Here is a 21,762-nt window from a genome sequence, read left to right on the forward strand (position 1 = left end):
CGTACTTCTTGAAGATTTTTTTTTCTGTCATTGACAAGAAACTCACTAGATAAGAGTTCTGCATAAAATGCATTTCTAACGGTACCGAGATTCGTAGATAATTTTCTCTTAAATTCTAGCTGAGTGTTTCTCAGACACTTTGTAGTAAGTAGTTAACACTTTATTTATTTAACACTCTGAGTATGAAGTACAACATCCCAATATAGTACATTACATAATTGTGACCTGAGTGGAGAATTAGCAGATAATAGTTTTGTTAATAGATAATTAGCAGATAGAATTAATAGAATAATAGAATTAGCAGATAATCATTACTGCTAGTTACTATTCATGTGTTCTCTAAAACTGACCGTTTTCTCAGAACTTAACATGACATAAAACTGTTGATCTCTGTAGATATTAGTATAATATTCTAACAACCTATTATAAATTGTCAGCTGGCTCTTTTGCACCAAAAGCAAAAAAACAATTTATCTTTGAATTTTCAACACAACCCCTGCCATTTCTGGTATAGCTTATTTGCATTTCTATTCTAACAATTGTGTACTAGGTGGCTTGAGATTTATACTTTGTTGAACAGTTTTTGAATTACGTCACAAATCATTGCTAATTTTGAAGAAAAACATGAGGTGATACTTCAATTTGAAATATCATGTAGTTTTGATAGTGTCCTTGCCATTAAATAAGTACAAAATGTCTGATGAACAGTCAAATGTTTAAAGTTTTGCATATAAACAATTCTCTCTGTCAGGTAAATGAGGAGAAAAGATGAGTACAGTGGACAAGGTACGAGTTCTTATAGTTGGTGATAGTGAGACTGGCAAAACATCAATGTCACATTTGATAGCTCATGGTTCACCATGTGAAAGACCAATGTCAACTATCGGCTGTTCTACTCAAGTGAAACTGCATGATTACAGAGCCGGTAAAGAGTTTCTAATGATTACTGTAGATTTATTTGATTATTAGTAAGTTACTATTCAGTGCATTTTCATACAGCGATAGTGTAGTGACACCTGGGTGCCTCCGTGCCCGAGTGCTATGCCGGGCCGACGAACAGATCATGTTCTCATAGGGCGCTACCTATAGTAAATCGATGGATGCCCTGTACCTTATGTCAAGGTTATATCTTTAAGAGGTCAAGGATGAAACAAACAATGGATGCTCAGAAGAAAAAACTTACTTCTTACGCTGTTATGCGTTATGCAGATGGCATAAGTTAATCAACAGCTCTTGTTACTACTACACCAAGCTACGATACAACAAGATCTTCTGCATTTCAAACCAAGAATTTGTTCATGTAAAGCAACACGCCAGCAAGACCTATGCGCACGCACTAGTGTGATGCCGTTGGTCGCTAAGGCTGTTTCCATGGCACAAAAATGGTGACCCGCATAGGTGTTTCACTTCCAAACAGCGACACTGAATCACAACAGAATGAGAGCGACATGACTGTTTCCTTGATGGCATTGCAGTCCCATATGGGGGTGTGTCGCTACGCTATCGGTTTGTGGTAATGCCCATATGCCGTTCGGTACTCACTTTTTTTTATAGTAACCTTTCTTATCTTAAGGAAAGTTCTTGTTTGTTAGGTTGGGGTTGCTAATTTTATAATTTTATTACTGAATTGAGATTCTGCGTCTGCAATATCGTACTGGATATATCAACCTCTTTGTATTTTCCAGTACTCATCCAATTCTCATGCTTATATCTTTGGTCTTCACTTTTTGTATTTGTTAAATTACTCTAGAATTATTCACTAACGAGCAAGAAGTGTATTGCACGAAAATATTTTCTGTATGAACTGTACATGTATTTTTAAATTTATACCAAAATCTAACTTTGTACAAATCATCTTTTTTATAATGTATTTGAGAATTCTACTAATTCTGTATGTTCTACATCAGTTTACTTATATGGTGGGCTGAATGAGGTTCAGAACATGTGAAACCTACCTTACGTTGTTAAAACATATTTAGCAGGTTTTGAGGCTAGGATTCTGATTGTCTTCTGTGTGTAGAGAATTTGGCTAACATTCTATCTATCAGTATTATATCATAAAAGTTATAACAAGGCAATTAAGGGGCAATGTGAGATTCAATAAATCTGCCTGCAGTTTTGTGACACGCTTTTAATTAAGAAATTTCAATTTTGAGGATGATTCTGAACCTAAGACGTGTAGCATGTTTGTTTTGCATTAACATTTGATGTTAGCAAAGGAAGTTTAACAATTATATAAGAGCAACTTTGTTCATAAATCTGTTAATCGACACTCATGAACATTAATAGAACTCAAACAAACATCATTAACTATCTTTATGCATTAGCATATTGAAATAATACTATCAGTACTGATGCAAAATGTATTTTTAAAGTGAGCTGAGTTTGATATCTTGCTACAGCAACAGCTATTGCTACAGCAAAGCTACAGCAAATACTTGTTGCACACTCATTTTCATTTTAGCAAACATTGTGTGACGAAATTATAGCTATGTACTACGTTTAACTATTTTACTATGTTTTCATCTGCAGGTTTGCCAGGAGAAAAGGCTTATTTCATAGAATTGTGGGACATCGGTGGATCACGTGGACATGAAGTTGCTAGGTCCTTATTCTACGGTACTGTAGATGGTATAATTCTAGTACACGATTTGACAAACAGGAAGTCTCAGACAAACCTTCACTCATGGTTGAGAGAAGTTTCTAACCACAGGGATGGGGGAAAACTTCGTCAGGTATACCTTTTAGAAGAGAATTGTGTCACCTGCATTTTTTTGGGTGATTTTAAGTAGCTGCGTAGATTAATATTTGTAGTACGCGATAGAACTGTGTCCTGTACCACATAGTAAGTGCACTGATTTGAATGAGAAATGTAGTGGCTTAGTGGTTAAAAGCATATACTTACGTCATTTTTTTAGTTGAATGCAAAACAGTGAATGCTCTAAGGTGTCAAGTACAGAACAGTGACTACTCTAGGTGTTGAGTACAGAACAGTGACTACTCTAGGTGTTAAGTACAGAGCAGAGACTATTCTAGGTGTTGAGTACAGAACAGAGATTATTTTAGGTGTTAAGTACATAACAGAATTTCTCTTCAGTACACACTACTCGATGGTACATGCAGCTTTACAGTATAGGCTACTCTATGGTACACACCCCTCTACGGTACACTACAGTGCCACGTATATACTACTTATTATTTACTTGACCGTAATACGTATTTTATTTGCGTAGGATCGTGCTGAAGCAGTATGCATTGTACCCATTATTGCATCATGTACTGTGCTGGTAATGACATTGTTACTTTATAATATGAGCCAGGTTGATATTTTCAAGTCACCTTTATGTAATATATAATTTATAGTGTAGTAGTAATTCATCTCGTAAATGTAAACCCAATATCCACAAAATTTACATGGCAGGGACTTTTTACATCAAGTAACCTTACCTCTTGAAGGCAAAAACTTGGAATAGTTTACCACTGGTCACAACTGACCGGCTGTGAATTTCTGTATAATGCTAGGTAGATGACAATAAATACTGGGAAGATAGAACCGAAACCTTTGTAAGATTTTCCCTTTTTGTCTACTTCCTGTCTTCGTTAATATTATATTTGTTCATCGTGCTGTTGGGTTTCTATACTCTTGTCATGGATTCGACTAACATAGTAGGAATGCAATGGTTGATTTTCTTTTTCTACTTGCAAGGTCCTAACAGAATATGATAAAGACAGCATAGCAAGTACAGTCATTCCCACCATAGTCATAGGTACCAAACTTGACTTGCTGACAGGTGGAGAACCTTCTAGATCTTTTATCGCTGATGACTGTAATGCTGAGGAAATCAACCTGGACTGCACCTCGAACAAGTTAGTCTCCGCAATGCTTTTCACTGCGGATAATTGTTTGGTTTAAGAGAGGGTGATAAGGGTGCATGTGTTTTAGACAAATGCAACCAAGTTTGTAAGAACAGCCAAATGAGCCAGAACAAAATTCATAAAATTAAGTTATTTAGTTATTTCCTCCCTTATGGTCACGGATTCTGTAATCCACACCCGTTAGATTTGTGGACGCTTCTTTGAGACGCGGTCACTCCTCTATGACAGTAAGCGTTATACACATTTTATCTAAGGCCTTGCTGAATTATGATAGTCGTTTCATTGTAAGAACAATGTTACTAGTTGCTGTAGCAACAGATACTTATTGAGGTTTGGCTTATCTAAGAGCTCAATGTAACTGTAGCAACAGATACTTATTGAGGTTTGTCTTATCTAAGAGCTCAATGTAACTGTAGCAACAGATACTTATTGAGGTTTGTCTTATCTAAGAGCTCAATGTAACTGTAGCAACAGATACTTATTGAGGTTTGTCTTTTCTAAGAGCTCAATGTAACTGTAGCAACAGATACTTATTGAGGTTTGTCTTTTCTAAGAGCTCAATGTAAATAATTCAAATTGCCCATGTTTTCTATCTTAAATGTTTTGAAAGTTATTGCATGGAACGCAAATGCTGACTTAATTCTGATTAGTGACCTTTGTTACTGATGTGCATTCAAATCTCTCATCATCATTAGTACCCGTCTGGCCTTCTCTTAACAATTATTTTGCCCATTTGTAGACATTTTGCTTGCTAAAACTGTCTTCTGCATACGCGTTTAGCTACAAAAGTTTAATAACTGATCTCTGGTCAATTCTGTGGCATGTGTCTTGGTCGGCTATTTTGGAAAACCTCAAAAAAGGATCACATGACCACATATTGAGTCGCCAGTAGAGATTATATAAATTTAAAAAAAACTTTGGCTTCTGCTTATAACAGAAGTCATTTTATAAATAAATTCACCTCATTTATTAAATTTGCTTGCAACTTTTCATGTCTATGCAGGCATTATACTCTGAACAGCTATGAATAGCTATTCATTATTTATTATTTATTCATTAGTTATTCAAGTATTCATTTGAGGTGAAAAGTTTGACCTCCACACAAGCTTGACTCTTTGTAAATACTGCAGAGCTGAAGTAACAGGAATTTAACTTTGTTATACAGTATAAACAATCGCTAATCCACTAATTACGCTTTGTGATTGGACAAAATTTATTTCTTATCGTTGCATCAAACTATGCACTAAAAGATATTAAAGAGAAAGCTGCAAGTACGTCTCTTTAACTTGGTTTTTTTGGGTTTTTCTTAGTGTGATGAGGCTAAACCAACTCCGTTGTGATATTTTTGAAGGCAGACTTGTCATCAAAAAGTAAAAAGTCTCGCTACTGTTGTGACTGAGTTTTTTCCACACCAATTTCGGAGTTCAGTTACTATGTATTTAGTAGTTACTCTATCTTGTTGGCATCTTGGATAGTATATTTTGATAGAAAGAGCTTCATTGTTGCCGCAAACATTATTGAACTTATTTATTTATTGGTTTTTGACTTAGATAGAGGAAGTCGAGATAAAATCATAATAATAGAGGTGAAAGTTTTAAAATTGCAATCATGGAAATTTTCGTCTCTGACAAAAATCACTGACAAGTATCATTGCTTGTTGGGTTTTTTACTGCTAGTAGAAAGCCAAAGTATATAATTGAGCTGCAAAGTCATGAAATAATTGTGACAAATACCTAATTGTCTACAGATACCTGACGGCAGGCTCAAGCAATGCTGTGAAATTGAGCAAGTTTTTTGACAAAGTAATCCAAAAAACAGTGACAGGAGGAGTCTCTAGTCCCACGACTTATCCTCGAGAGCTGTATTCCTCTGGTCAAGAACGAAAGCGCACTTACAGCCCTTCCCGCGCCTATGGCTCACCCTCTAGCTATGTTGACTGAGACAAAATATTTTTCAAGTGGCAATTTTCATGTTATGATATAATGTGCATATTTATTTTGGCCAGCATTTTACAATTTTTTTCCAACCAATTGTTTGATATATTGTTATTGAATAGTTAGTATCTGCTGCAATTTCCAACCATGTAACAACAATGATATACAACCCCCAATGATGACAAGTAGGATTTTCAATGGAAGAATCATAGCAATGTACATCTCAGGCTCAGTTTGGTCTGGTGAAATAATGTATGTGTATTATTTTTTGTTACACAAAACAAGTTGTGTTGATAGTTTCTTTAAATAAAAACTAAAAGTTTCCATGGTGCAGTAGCTGCAACACACTTCGTACCAAACATAATATGTTTAGTACGAAAAAATCTGCCCATATTATGGGCAGATTTTTTCATATTAGAAGTTGTGCCCTCTGCGCTGCTTTATAGACTCGCTAATATTGGCTAATATCAACTTAACATTTCGAGTTGCTATAGAAGCGCTTGCTCCGTAATTTCTAACAAATGACACCGACCACCCATGCAGAGATTTAAGACGCGTCAAAAACCGATGCTAGGCCAAGCACGAATGCTTCAAGATTTGAATGTTGCTTGGCGAAAGTTCGTGCTCAATTTATCATTTACAACATGGCACACAACTACAGCAATGGGAGCGGCAGTAATACCACTTTAGATTTTTCTGACACAGAAATAAGAAGCGAGTTATCTAGATTGGGGTATAATAATATCAACGATGAACAGTTTGAAGAATTCAAAAAAGGTATGTGCGCGAGTCTACTGTCGCTATTAGTCTATCACAGCGATGTACTGTAGGTTTGTTTTAAAAGTGTACATAATCATCGGTTTATTAAGGTAAATGTAAGTTGGTAAAATCAAGCTACTAAGTTTAAACATGGATGTTTTGAGTGATACGTTTTCATTAAGAATCCGTTCAGTTTATTCGCTTGCGTTCAAGATCGAAAATTAGAAGTTTGTTCATTTTTACAGATTTACTCACTCTTGTTCAAGTTGACCGTAGTAACAGTTCAAGTTCTCGCTATGACATTTCTGTTAGATCGCATGATCAGCTCCCACCTGCTCCAAGATCGTGCAATAAATATGACCGATTATATGAACCACCATTATTGAGTGAGGTAAGCGAAACAGCTATATTGTTTACTTTCGTTTGTTAATGATTAATTAGATTGAAATCAGCTACAAGCAAATTTTAATTTTACCATATAAAATTATCAATTCGGTTCATTTATAGGCTTACAGTTTGTCACTAGTTTACTTCTGACAATCATCTTTCAATTTTTTAGTAAGACCAAATGCTAGGGAATTGTAAAAGTGTTGACACTAATTGTGTCAAGTGACAGCCATAATGCAGTCGTCTTTAAAGAGCAGCTATTTCAAGTCATATTTATTTTGTACTATTTTTCGTTTTAGGGATAACCTCAGCACTTTTATAGCCTCTAATTTTTTTCAGCCATCTCTGAGAGGTAAAGAAAATGCGAACTCAATTTACAGACTACACCCATCATTAAAAGACCGGAGGCCTCTGAGCACTGCTAATAGACACTGTGGAGCTACAGATCACATAGTAACAGCTTCTGGTGACTATCGATTTGAAGGAGAGAAAAGCTTACCTATTCGCACAACAGCTTATACGTATGATATTGATTCTAGTGCAAATCTCTTGGAAAGACGGCATTCTGCTGAGGGTGTGAGGCAAGTACAATTGTATATGTGGATGAATGGAACACTCTGAATCAATTAATATTCTCTTGTTTCTATTGCCTGCTGACCTGTATATAAATTTTCTCTTCTAGTGTACAGTACAAATAATATGAGTCAACTAGGGACTTTGTTTTAACGGCTATGGTAATGAGATAATGTATAATTTGTTGTACAGACAGTAGAGAAATAAAAGAACAACCTTTCACCTCCTTGCTGCTTCCATGTTTCATGTCTAGCTCATTTTCTTTCTGCTTTCTTAAAAGAATCTGACCAAGATAATTGGCTATACTTTCAATTTACTGTATGCTGCCGACGTTTTTAGTTAACTTTTGTTTATTATTATTTTTGTGATAGTGACGCGATCTTTTTCGTTAGTTTTCGTGATTACTATTTAACATAATTTGTTTTTTTTGTTGTTTTTTCTTTTGCAAATAAATACTCTTTGCAACCAAACTAGGAGTCCTTTTGGAGTTTCCTTACTATAAATAGCTTTTTATTGTAGAAGTTTAGCTATCAACAGACTATATGATGATACATCTCTGGGAAATGGAGATAGCCATCTAGATGACTATTGGTATACAAATGACCGCAGTTTGACCCCTGAACTTTCTTCTCGTCGTCCAGAACCGAGGTAGGAATACTGCTTGGTTGTGTTGGGTGACCTTGGGTCAACTATTTCGCTGTAGTAGTAAGAATTGAGACTTCTTCATCTGAGCAGCTCTTTGCTGACAAGTCGAGAGTTGTACAGTGTAGTAGTGTTTGTTAGTACAACAACGCTCTCTGCAGCGTTTTGTATGCTTCTATATATAAATGCAAAAAACATCTGTAGTTTAAACAGTTACTTTAAACGCGTGACTATGAACTTTGAAGCTATAATAACGTGAAATGTTCAAGGTATTCATGTACCAATACATGATCTCATATGAATAATGATTTGTTATTGGAATATGAATATGGCTGTTAGATTTTTTGTCACATGGCTTATGCTTAGAAACAATCTCATCTTTTGAGAAACTTTTCAAGACAATAGAAATCATGTATGAGAGCATTAACACGAAGCTTTAGTGCACATGGTTGGCACAAAATCATGATTTTTAGATGTTTTCTTAACAAAGAATTTTGTTTTAATGCGTGTATAACTAATTTGTAAGCACTGCACTATTATGAAGTAGGTGCGTAGATAGCTGACTGCTTGTGTGATACAATGCTACAGAAAGTCCTTTGAAGCTAGAACCTACATATCAGTTGATAATTTGGTAAATCTTAAAGCAGGATTATTAGTGGGGTAGCGGCTACCTCATAATTAATCTCACTCACTTTCCTCACTACTATGTTTAATAAAAGACATGCTATAAAACACTTGATTGCTACAAACTCGAGTGCAAGCATTGAAGAGTATTCTCCACCTTTAGTTTCATTTGATAAAAATAAGCAACTAATTAGGTACTAAAAACTGGCGAGCTTGTATTTATATTTCACATGATCAACCACATCGATTACACTGAGGAAGAACCTGCTCAAATATTTCATACCTTTTTATGTCTTTGGCTCTCATACATACATTGTGTGAAGCTGCTAGTAGCTCTACTCAAGTAATTTACATGTAGTTTGCACATTATATTTTTATATGACTGTCGAATGCAAGAAATATAAGAGCTTTTAGAGCTTGTAAGTTACAGATACTGAAAAGTGGGTTTACCAGCATCCTGATAGGCAATGCAATACACAGACAATTGCAGGACCAAAACTGAATGAAAAATTCATATTTGTCAAAAATTCATTTGCATCAAAAAATATTAATTTAGATAAAATAAATATTTTGTTTAAATTATTATTTTTCCAACCTTGTTAGTGTGTCACAAGCTGTTGGCATATAAGTTGCTTAAATATTGTATTATACTAATATACCCATTATCACGTTACATCGCAACATTCTCATTGCCGATTTTCAAAAAGGGCAACTCCAACATTTAATAGGTTGGATGATAGGATATGGATGTGATTGGGATAGCCTATTACAACGGTTTTTATCATAACTGTGCCAGATATAACTTTATTTGTAAAAAGAACATTAGAGATATACAGTGTATGTGTCTAATGTTCTTTTAGACAGTTGAATGGCCCCAAGGTTAAAAACTTTTAAGGATTCTGTGTTAGAGTCGTAATGTAGAGGAGTGGTTCTAGTGGTGGTCATCGGTTTGCTGGTCAGATTGATCACTCGTCTTTGTCATTAGTTCTGAGTCATCTTATTTTCATTTTGCTCAGCCAAGATCTGCCCTCTTCTGACCTCGCCCATGACACGGACAAACAACTCGCCGAGAGCTTCAATGAGAGGCTCAACCTTAGCCAGGCTTCACAAGTTTCTCTCGTCAAAAGAAAGATTTCTACGTGAGTCCAGGACTTGGCATTCCTTTTTTTAGGTCAATAATGCCAAGGCTTTAGGTTGCCATAAAAAAGGTTATAAATCGAAGCTTAGACTCTCTTTCTTGTTGGCCTTTATTGTTGCGTTTTTGTAGTTATGCAGCAGAGCATGTGTTTATAGTTGTACAGTAAGACATAAGTTTATAGTTGTATAGTAAGACAAAAGTTTATAGTTGTGTAGTAAGACATAAGTTTATAGTTGTGTAGTAGGACATAAGTTTATAGTTGTATAGTAGGACATATGTTTATAGTTGTGTAGTAGGACATAGGTTTATAGTTGTATAATAGGACATATGTTTATAGTTGTGTAGTAAGACATATGTTTATAGTTGTGTAGTAGGACATAAGTTTATAGTTGTGTAGTAGGACATATGTTTATAGTTGTGTAGTAGGACATAAGTTTATAGTTGTATAGTAGGACATATGTTTATAGTTGTGTAGTAAGACATATGTTTATAGTTGTATAGTAAGACATATGTTTATAGTTGTGTAGTAGGACATATGTTTATAGTTGTACTAGCTGTGCTACCCGGCGTTACCCGGGTAATAAAAATGTCTTTGGACAGAAAATTGATTTGTATTTAACATAACAACATTTGCAGTTTTAACTTTCAAACTACATATCATGAGAGAAGTGTTTTGTGTAGATGAAATAAATTAAGAGAAAAAATAAAAACAACTGTAAAGTTTTTCAAGCTTTTTCAAACAACTGTAACTTTCAAAGTTCATACCATGAGGAAAAAATTTTGTGCAGGACAACTAAATTAAAAATAATTAAAACAACTGTAAAGGTTTTCAAACCACTGTAAGTTTAAAACTTCATAACTATCAGCGATGTATATCTTTTAATAACGTACAGTGGAACCTCAGTTCTCGAACATAATCCGTTCCAGAAGGTTGTTTGAAAACCGAGTTGCTCGAGATCCGAAACAACATTTTCCATTAGAATAAATGTATGTAAGTTTTAATCCTTTCCGAGGTGAGAAAACAACTTCGGTAAAGTATTTTTTCAACATTTTACACTATAAACTGTACTGATACTGCATACTATAAGTAAAAACGGGTAGATATAGATCGTGTTTAATTTTAATTATAGGTTTTCTATTTATGATGATGGAAAAAGAAAACAAAAGTAAACATTGGTATGTTTTGCTTTTAAAACATCAAAAACATTAAAGGTTAGAATGCAATACTAAAAGTTGCCGAAATTGATAATGAAACAGCAAAGAATGCAACAGATCAGTTACATCAAAAATCGTAAGAAAAAGAAAATATAAATAGCAATGGCACATTTACTTTACATCTTTGAAGGAGAATCTTCCTCCAAATCAATTTAGGGTAACTCGACTGAATGGGTTATCTCCCTAGCGAATTTCTTCGGTAGAGGAGACATCGTCCCAGTTGGTTCCTCCTTTTTGTAAAGAATTTATGAAGTGTAAATTGCTTCTCCATTTGTTAACAGATGTTTCCATGCTGTTTCCGGAGCTGTTCCAATTCCAATGCGCGTGCTCCAGTTTGGCCGAGAACCGAATTTATGTTCGAGATTCGAGACGAACAAATCTCAAAACCTTTGGTCAAAAACCGAGTTGGTTGAGAACCAAGTTAGTTGAGAACCGAAGCGTTCGAGAACTTAAATTCTACTGTATATAATCAGAACACAAATCGCCAAATTTTAACTTCGAGATAAATTATTGTCGATATTGTGGGGCGGAATAAATTAGCATAAACAAAAAAAAACAACGAAGCATCGTGTTGCATAAACCTAGGTCCGAAAATATTTCTTAACAGAGACATCTTAACGCGTGGACACAAGGCTAAAATATTTAGCACGCGCATGGTTTATGCGGTATATGAAAACGAAGATGATCAATGTGCTGCTCTAGCTCAGTGGTAGAGCGTCCAGATAAAAAACTTATCAATTTATTCGTCGTGAGTTCAAACCCATCAGAATGCGGAATTTCAAGATTAAGATTTTAATAGCTATAGCTGGAATGCAGACAGACAAACGACATACTTTGAAAAATACATATATAGATAGTAGGACATGTTTATCCTAGTATTGTAGGACATATGTTTATAGTTGTGTAGTAGGGCATGTTTATTATTTTACTAACCAATACAGTCACCCCTGTTGACTTTCTCTAAGTATTAGTTTTGTTTCCCATGTTCTTGTTTTGTTGATTTTTGTCAGGAAGCTGAGTGATGGCACTTCAAAGGTCTATGAAGAGTCGTATATGAAAACTGACAGCGACACTGGTTTGTATTGTATTTTAAACTACACAGCAGTCCACTTTGTCTTGCGAATGTTGATTTTATTCGACATTAATAACTGATGCCTCTGCTTTATACCTTTACTAGCTGTGCTACCCGGCGTTGCTCGGGTTATAAAAATCAGCTTATAAACAATGGGAAGTAATGAGAGTTGCCTGCCACTTGCTATTAGCCTGGCATATTGCCAATGGAAAATTTAGTAAACTTACTAGTGACAATCACTTATGCAATCACCCTGCATAGTATGCAAGCCGTTAGGTATTTGCTCCCATATAGTCACATACATATCGTATATCGGTTAGCAAACAAATAAATCTCTGTGGCTTAATTGGTATGGCGGTGGACTGGCGAAGGGTAGGATCTGAGATCAAGTCTTCTTTGATATGGATTCTTTATTCAAAGGTTTTAATGGCTATAGCCGGAATGACAGATCGACAGACATACGACATACTTCATCACTTCCCTCATCACTAAACTGTGTATTCCATTTATAGATTTATGCATTATGTCTAGTTGAATACAGTGAGTTGGTTTTGTATGCTGTGAGTAGAGTGCCTCGAATTCTAGTTATACGGTTTGGCCTTTGGTAGACTTGAAGATGAGCTTGCACAAATTTTTAGTAAATTTTATCAGAGTATCGGCATTTTTCTATCATTTGCGATTGCTGTTGATGTTCAAGGTGATTTGGCTACCAATTTGGTTTTTCAAGATTGAAGTCGCCAAAACTTGATCACGATTAAAACACTCAGAAAAAAATAGTCGCTAGTTGCTATCATTGCTACAGTTGATATTGGCGATTACGTTCAAGTTTTAGCATTGCTCTTCTCTATTCTGTCAGTCTTTTTGCAACTATAGATGTCATAATTGCGCGTTCATTTGATTGGATCATTTTAACCGCGATCAAGGCTTGTCAACTTCAATTTTGGCAGTCAGATTACTTCAAACATTAAAAACAATCGCAAATGATAGAAAAATATCGATAGTTTCTGATAAAACCTACCAATACTTTGTGCAAGTTTATCTTCAAGCATTTCTTTTCAGTGAAACCTTCTTTTCTCTTCCATTACCAGTTCCTCATATTTTTTTGACTTGAACTCAAAGTTTCATTGTATTTATTAGTGTGGGAAACCTTTGGATAGAATTTGTATTGATTCATGATAGGGTATGAAGTTATAAACAATTTTTTGCATGAATAATTTATCTCAAAAAGCTAATTAGTTTAATACAGCCTGGTTTGTTTAGGTTGTCTAAAATGATAAGACGATGAAAACAAATATTGTTACGAGGAAACATATTGTTTGCAGAGCTAGGGCAGCAATGAATCAATTCTAGTAGCAATCGGTTATACAGAGAATAGGATTGGATATCAAAAGAGTTTGATGATAAACCGGTCAGGAGCCTGCTAGGTCGAATTAATCTCATTTGATAACTTCTGTAGATACAGAGAGTGAGTGTAGTGGGGAGACAAGGATGAGGAAAGAGATGGTGAATTACAGTACATCAGAACGAGTGGATAAACAACCTCAGGCTGTGCGACCATCTTCTGCTCGGGTAAGTCGGTCTCTCTGATCTTCTTGTGGTTTCATCTAACTTGACCTGAAAGTTCAAATCTAAAATTATCTGATAGAAATTTTTCAGCCATTTCACTACAAGGTAGTACGCTGAGAATGTGACTACATTAGATGTTCCTATAACATAGACATTCTCAGAATGGATTATTTATGTAGTGGGAACTGTATTGCCAAACCACGTCGCCTGTTGATGCCACCATTCCTGTGCACAAAGCTAAGGCTAATGCGTGAATACCGCTGCGCATGCTTATGAACCCGAACAATCAGTTTTAAAATTGTTATAGAAGTTATACTAATGCTAGAGTTGAACAGCAAGGTCTTCAATTACTACTCTTACCCTTGGATAGTAAACTGAAGGCCCTTAATTGCTGTCAGTAGTGTTATGAAAGTGCGCTGACTTTATGTTTAACTGCTTAGTTAGAAAACCAGTTACCGTAAAACCTCTTTTTAAACGCCATGGCGCTCTATTTTTCAACGTTTCTCCTATAATAGTGGCGGTCAATTAGAAGTGGCGTTCAATTAAAGGTTTTACGGTAAGTTGGATCTATACATGTTAACAAAGAGTTTACGGAACAGCTAAATAGATTAATAGATTAAGTAGAAGTAAATAGATTAAATGTGAGTTCAGCTGAGTAGTATTTTACTCACACACTGTTAGGCAGTACTCCATGTACTATGTGTATATACTTTCCACTTTTAGGCAGTTCTCCGTGAACTATGTGTATAGTCAAGTGGGGTAAGTGCACCATTGGGGCAAGTGCACCAGCTGTTGATATTTTATCAGCCAATCACTGCATAGCTGTCTCTGAGTTGCAGAAATATTACCCATGATCCACCAAAGGAAGCTATAGTCCCTGCATGCTTGATTTCAAATTTTTTGTGAAGTGAGCAACAAAAACGTAAATGCACTATTTAAGTAGTTGACTTTAAATTCAGAGGTGTGTACTGATAATTTTATAACTTTCATTTTAGTGGATATTTGTTTTGGCTAACTATTGAGTGTAACTGGTGTCTATCCATAGAATACTTTTTCTATTGTTTTAATCCACACAAATAATTTTGTATTATTTTAACTGGGGTGGTGCACTTGCCCCTGATAATTTTAGAGACAGGGGCAAGTGCACCTATGTAGTGCACATTAGCATTAACCTATGTGCACCTTAAGATATAACAGGGGCGGGGCAAGTGCACCACCCAGCACACATGTAGTTCCCCACCAAAAGAGACAGTTCAATCTCATTTCAAGTTCTCCCAATCTCTATAGTCTTTCTTGTTATACTTTTGCGTTAGTCTATGTCAAATTTGTGGTTCAATTGAGTGAAACTGGTCACTTGAATTGCAATGGTATAGAATTGCAAATTTTTAAAATTTTAATGTTCAATGCGATCAATATTTCAGTGGTGCGGTACAAACTCAAAAAAACTTTTTTTTCCATTTCTATTGAATTTTATATAATTTCAATATCAGCAATTTGGTGCATTTGCCTCTGCTTATCAACCAATGCATAACGATGGCAAAGAGGGCTAGGTGGTGCACTTACCCCTGTATGTGGGGTAACTGCACCACCTAGACATACATTTTTTAGCGCTTCATATAAAGCAATGATATTTAATTAACAGTCTTCTAGTGCTGATATTCTTGCTCAGAACATTCTGGAGTTTCACAATGACCAATATTAGACTCAAATGTTTAGTTAAAGCAAAGCAGTAAGACTGCGAAATTGAATTACCCTTTTTCGATGGTGTACTTACCCCACTTGACCCTATATACTCTGCACTTTTAGGCAGTACTCCGTGAACTATGTGTATATACTCCGCACTGTTAGGCAGTAATCCATGTGCTTAATGTATATATCCGTACTTTTAGGTAGTACTCCATGTGCTATGCGTATATACTTTCCACTTTTAGGCAGTTCTCCGTGAACTATGTGTATATACTCCGCACTTTTAGGCGGAGCAAGGCGCACTTTTATGCATATTTAAATATCAGTTCTGCGGTACTGAAAAGGCGATTATTTATTATAAACCAATGAGTCCAAAATAATTGTTATGAAATATTTTGGTATTTTCTTTTATGTACAAGTACTTAAACCAAAGTCAAATCCCTAGTTCTCTGTCAAACTCACTTTCTAGATCGGCAAATTTATACTAACAAACAGTCCTACGCCTGACTTGTTTTACCTGTTATTTTTTTCTTTGTTAATATGTAACTCAGAAAAAGCACATCTTCAGTAATGTTAATCTTTTGGGCTTTAATTGTCCTCAAACTGTCGAATAACTGTAATGTTCAAAGATTCTCTCAGTTCGTGTTGCTTAGCAATTTTAAAACCACGCTCTGTGACTAGCAATAATTCCATTTTTACCATGTTTCATTCTATGTAATTCAACGAATAAAGCGTGTCATTTTGGCCACTTTTAGGAATGCATTGTACAGGAGTGAACGATTCCATTCCTTCAATAGTTTGCCAACAGAAGCAACTCCATGTAGTTGCTTTCTAAGCTGCAGTGAAGTTGGTAGTGGTGAACATATTTGCTATGAACGATTTTCATAGAGATGTTTAATACAGCAGCTGAAGGTCTATACCTTCTCTAGATGCTAGTGTGCTGTCACAATTAGAGGTAAAATTTACTGATAAAACAAAGAGGTATCTAATGTCTGATTAATTTTGATTTAGTATGACAAGTCAGTGGATCCTGTTAGGTCAGCGGTCATTTGGCCTGAGCCTAAGCCCATAACCTCGAGGAATCTTGTGCGGAGTGACCCAGTCAACAGGTACCTGCGTTATCAGCAGGAGTGGCACAAGACTAAAGTACCTGAAGAAAAGAAGCACAAGAACCTGCGATGGTCTGTCAGAGAGCAAATGCTCTACAAAGATGTAATTTATGAGGTGAGAATATTGGTTGAGGGATACACACTATTGAGGGGTTGCGAAATTGCTCAGTGATGAGACTGTTGTGAGATATTATTGCTATTGTGGTGTTAGGATCAGGCTGAGTTTTGATATTCGTTTAGTTTATCGTCTTCAAAGTTGCTTCTCTATTGCTACCGATGCCTTATCTGATAATGCAAAGGACCAATGGGAAATTTAATCAAATTAGAATTTCATTGTTGGCCTCTTTAGCTTTAATGGTACTCTGCTTTATACAAATACTAGGTGAATGCCTGCCGTTGCCCGGCTACTAAAAAGGTCTTTGGACATAAGGTTTATTTTGACTTGCAATAAAATTCACATTACAGTTATTTGGTATCAACAGATTCACCATGTCTTACTCTGTTGTGTTGTAGGTGCCAAATATGTGGAAATGTGATTACAAGCTCTTAAAAGCTCAAAAACGAACAGTTAATCGCCGCCACACGAGACCGCCGTATTTTGGATTCTCTTTCCAAAACGGCTCAAATGTGACGTAGTTGTGAGAGATGGTTTCTGTTTGCACTTTCATGCAACATTATTCGTCGAAATATTTTCACAAATATACTTCATGCATTCAATAAAACCATGTCTATTGTTCTTACAGGTCTATTTATCGTCATTGTAATGCTGTCACTTTCAGCACTGATATCTTATAACTTACGGTAAAAATTCGTTTAATTTTTTAACCTTAGCTCGAAGGAGTGTATATCATTCTCTGATAAACTACATGACGAGCCTGTTGGTTACCTGTAATAGTCAAAAAATGCTGCGAAAATTATTTGCGAAGTCTTGGGTCACATGATCAGATTACGACTTGCCAATTAGACCAGGCTGAAACAAAACTGTAAAGTAGCGAGCATCTATATTTGATACGGGGTCTTTGGTAAAACCCGATTTGTTTGTCATAAACTAGTGCTACGATAAATTTTATATTGAGCTTTTTATTGGCCTTCCAATTCACGTGAGAACATACGTGACAAGACAATAACCAAATTTCATGACAATGTCATCGAAATAAAGAGTTTCCAATCTACGGCGGCTTTTTGTTTTTGAGCTTTTAAGAGCTTGTAATCACATTTCCACATATTTGGCACCTACCACACAACAGAGTAAGACATGGTGAATCTTAAATCTCACGTAGCTTAATTGGTTAGCTTATTGCCTGGTGAACGGGAGGTTCGTGATCAAATCATATGCGATACGGATCGTCATTTCAAGATTTTATAGCTATAGCCGGACAGACCCAATGACAGACTAAATCACAGACAGACACTGAGATTTATGTATTCATGTAAATATGTTTTTTTATGTTTGTTGGAATGAAAAAGAGACATTTTTAATTTTTGTGTTTTGTTGTTAAATCAAGTGTTTTTTTGTATATTCGTGATCGATTAAATTTTATCTTAAAGAATTGAAAGCATTGAAGCATTCAATGAACAGATCACAAGTATTTCTATTATGCGAACTATAGCTGGGAGGATAAATATGTTAGCAGCCCTTTTGGTTTTGCAAGTTATTGTATGAAGATAGATAAAATGCTAAGGTTTATTATTAGTCTCAATTAGTCTGGATATTAGTTTCAATGTTTGAAACTAGTCTTCTCCAACGTTGCTTTTTTTCTAATTTATAATGACTAGAGTGAGTTTTGGTGACGGGATTCTTTGAAGAACATCGTACAAGGCCACGTGCTATTTTACAGTGCTACCATCAGCCCTATCATGTTTAGGTTTTCATGCTATTGGCAAGAGGGGTGTTATCATGGAGAGGCAGCATGCTGTTGGTATATAGCGAGGGTAATTGAAAGTACCCAATATTCCTTGTGTCCTTACTGTTCCTATTTTACAACAATGTATCTAAATTATTTCGGATTGGAGTTGTGTTCCCACAAATCAAGAAAAGACAAATCTCAGTTATTTACTAAATTGCGCTATTCGTGCAGCATTTGTACTCGTGTAAGGTATTGAGTACTTTCTCTACCAAAGTAGCTGGCTGGTGTAAAGATTTAACAGAAACAAGCCTACCATTTTTTTGCTCAGCTGTGTGAGACCTCATTGTTGGACCTCATTAAAAAGTGATCGTGTCGTAACTTGAATCTATGAGCGCGGGTGGCAATAGCCTTATAGCATTGGTATAGCCTTCAAAGAGACATCTTTTGAAGCGTTGTTTATCCATGATGTGGAATAATTTTAATATGGTGTGATGTTTTATGTAGAACAAGAGTGATCTAAAACAGTCTATCTTAATAGTATTTTTAATCGCTGCTCTAGGTTATTAATCATACAGTCTTTTGTTTTTATCAGGTTTTGTTTTTTGTTCTAAGTTAAATTCAAATGTCAAATTACTGCTCAAAACTCACTTTGCGCTTTATAATAAACAAAAACAGGCAACCTATCTTGCATTTTTACAGCTATAGTACTGACAGTATTTGGTCGTTTTTATATACTTTTTTATTCATTATAACCAGAGTACCAATACAGTCATACTTCAACTTACGAGCTTAATGCGTTCCGAGACTGAGCTCGTATGTCAATTTACTCGCATGTTGGTGCAATTTATTTATATATAGAACAATTAAATATATATTAATTGGTTTTCATACTCTGAACATGCAAATAAAACACTCAAAACAAGATATTGTAACAGAAAGAACATGTTGGTTATTGTCCTAACTTACCACAAATTTTTAAGAAGCAACAAATAAAAATAATGCAAGAAAATGTGATTAATTAAAATGTAAAATTAAATACATACAATAGCAGCTAACGCTAGCATTTGCCAGAGAGGGAGATATCCTAGGGAGTTATAGAGAGTTATCCTTCATTACAACAGTTGACTTTGATAAATTTGGATTTTATAAAAGTCTTAAAAGACAAACTTAGAAGCAAACCTGAAAGCAAACTTTCATTTTTAACTTAACGTAATTAAAATTTCTTCGGCGTTCATAGTTTCGAGTTTCTCGCTAGTTAGCTATTTTTTCCTGTGTTTCGCTTTCACGACTAGCCAGCCGTTTTAAGATGATCCTATCTAAGGACGTTTACCTTTGTCGCCCTTTCAACATGTTGCGATTAGGACGAATACATGTGTCGTCACAAATGGTTAATGTACGACCACTAGCCAACTTATCTGAATGTTTATAGTTTTGATAGATAGTACCGGCCTTTTCACATAGCGTCGTTCAGTTACGCTGTCACCGGCCAATTGTTGATCTTTTATCCAATGCCTGAGCAGTCTCTCCATCAGCGGTCGTAAAGATCGCTGCGCCGTTTAGAAACTATGGCTAGTCCTTTTGCGAACTAAATAAATGCCCTGAATATAATTCTTCTGTTTGATAATTGTGGATGTATTTTTGTCATATTGCTGAGCTAGCTCAATCACGCATACACATTTCGCATATTTTTTCAATAATTGTCCGTTTAATAATTGTTATCATTTGCTTTTTCTTTGCATTTCATCTTTCATTTTACTGGCAAACTTTTGGTCTACGCACAGTACTTTTAATTCACATAATTCTGCACTGAAAATCGCTCACAAAAACACGGTACAAAAGTATAACCTGAGCAGTTGAAAAATACAGAGTGATGATGTTCTCATAAAACACCTCCGGCATACTTGGCAACTGACTCACGTGCTCGTATCTCAAACATGGCTCGTATGTTAGTGCTAAAACTTGCTTAAAAGCTGGCTCGTATCTCAAGTTTCTCGTACGTTGGAGCACTCGTAAGTTGAAGTATTACTGTATATACAACTGTAGAGCCTGTTGTAACCTTATACGCTTACCACTATCCAAGATAGGCCTGATTCTAGAAACCGGGCTAAATTAACTACAAGTTTAGTTCTTATTATTACTAAAACACATTTTTAAACTTTGTATACCGCAAATCTGCCTAGTTTTAGACAGCTTTCTAAAACACTTCCCATAGTTGTGTTGGAAACTTGTAAAAAATGAAAATGCTGGTCTGTTGCCTCGCATGGTCCTAGCCATAGCAATGAGATCATTAGATCGCTCAGATTCCATTTGTATTCTTAAATTAAACACGGAAATCTTTTTATTTGCTTATGATTTAAACCAGACCAAACACTGGTAGATTGAAGTGTGATTACTTCCTCGTTAGTCTTTGGTGCTAGTTGTTCTTGAAGGTTTACCGATGGTAAACCTGTTTCTGCTGTTTTAATTGTTTTTACGTTTTGATTGTAGAAACCTCAGAAGAAGTTTGTTACAAATAAATATGTAGTGCCCACCGACAAAAAAAGGAAAGACCTACGATGGAGGATAAGGGCAGATATGGCTGCTGGCATACTGCCAAATACGCACTAGTTTTCTTTGATCCCCTTTTATCTGATTTAGGATCGTACATTGATAAAATAGACATGGAAGCATTTAATGATATATTCAATAGGGGCTACACCTTCATACCCGCATCAATTGACAAAACGTATGATGCATGTTTCTGTGAAATGAAAGGATTTTGAGTGAAAAAGTTTCTGAGATCTTTATCGTACGTATTTATTGTATTATATACATTTATTATATAGCTGATGCCGTTGCAATTGTACAATAATAACAGTCTTTGGCTTTTCAGCCTCTTTGAGTATAGAAGCTCATAATCTGCTTATTATTATTTGGATAGTCAATATAAATGGATTGCAACTCGATGCATACAAAAGTCAATAAGAAACCCAACTGAACATGATGAAGTACAATCAAAATAATTCAAATTTCTGCAGCGCTCTTTTAAAATATAAATTATGTAAATATCTAAGGAGTCCAGAAACAAAATTAGAGTATTGTAGCATTCTATTTCGGGGATATATACCATCTGTTACATGCCCTAACGATACCTTATGGTATTCTATAATTCAATATAATTACGCCATTTGAAAAACTTGAAGATTCTAATGAAAAGGTCATACAAGTGTAAGCAGTTGGCTAACACACAGAATGTAACAGCTAGACTTGGGAAAAGAAGTTCCATAATTAGGGACAATGAATGTGCAAAAAACCTTGAATATACACTTGAGAAGAATAATTGATTTGCTATTAA

The 21,762-nt window shown here is 35.4% G+C and overlaps 2 protein-coding genes across 2 annotated transcripts; both read left to right on the plus strand.

Annotated features, from left to right (window-relative positions):
- Positions 1–754: 754 nt before the first annotated feature.
- LOC137399874 (rab-like protein 3) lies at positions 755–6,134 on the plus strand. Its single transcript, XM_068086124.1, has 4 exons — positions 755–925; positions 2,533–2,735; positions 3,707–3,867; positions 5,624–6,134. The coding sequence occupies exons 1-4, from the start codon at positions 769–771 to the stop codon at positions 5,814–5,816; spliced, it is 714 nt and encodes a 237-aa protein (XP_067942225.1). The 5' UTR covers positions 755–768; the 3' UTR covers positions 5,817–6,134.
- A 255-nt stretch (positions 6,135–6,389) lies between these two features.
- On the plus strand, positions 6,390–21,313 carry LOC137399878 (centriolar and ciliogenesis-associated protein HYLS1-like). Its single transcript, XM_068086130.1, has 9 exons — positions 6,390–6,587; positions 6,815–6,960; positions 7,296–7,537; positions 8,049–8,177; positions 9,812–9,934; positions 12,159–12,223; positions 13,677–13,789; positions 16,484–16,696; positions 20,916–21,313. Exons 1-9 carry the CDS (start codon positions 6,455–6,457, stop codon positions 21,033–21,035), a joined length of 1,284 nt encoding a protein of 427 aa, XP_067942231.1. The 5' UTR covers positions 6,390–6,454; the 3' UTR covers positions 21,036–21,313.
- Positions 21,314–21,762: the final 449 nt, after the last annotated feature.

This window comes from Watersipora subatra, chromosome 7 (assembly GCF_963576615.1).
Source record: "Watersipora subatra chromosome 7, tzWatSuba1.1, whole genome shotgun sequence".
In the NCBI taxonomy this organism is placed as follows: domain Eukaryota; kingdom Metazoa; phylum Bryozoa; class Gymnolaemata; order Cheilostomatida; family Watersiporidae; genus Watersipora; species Watersipora subatra.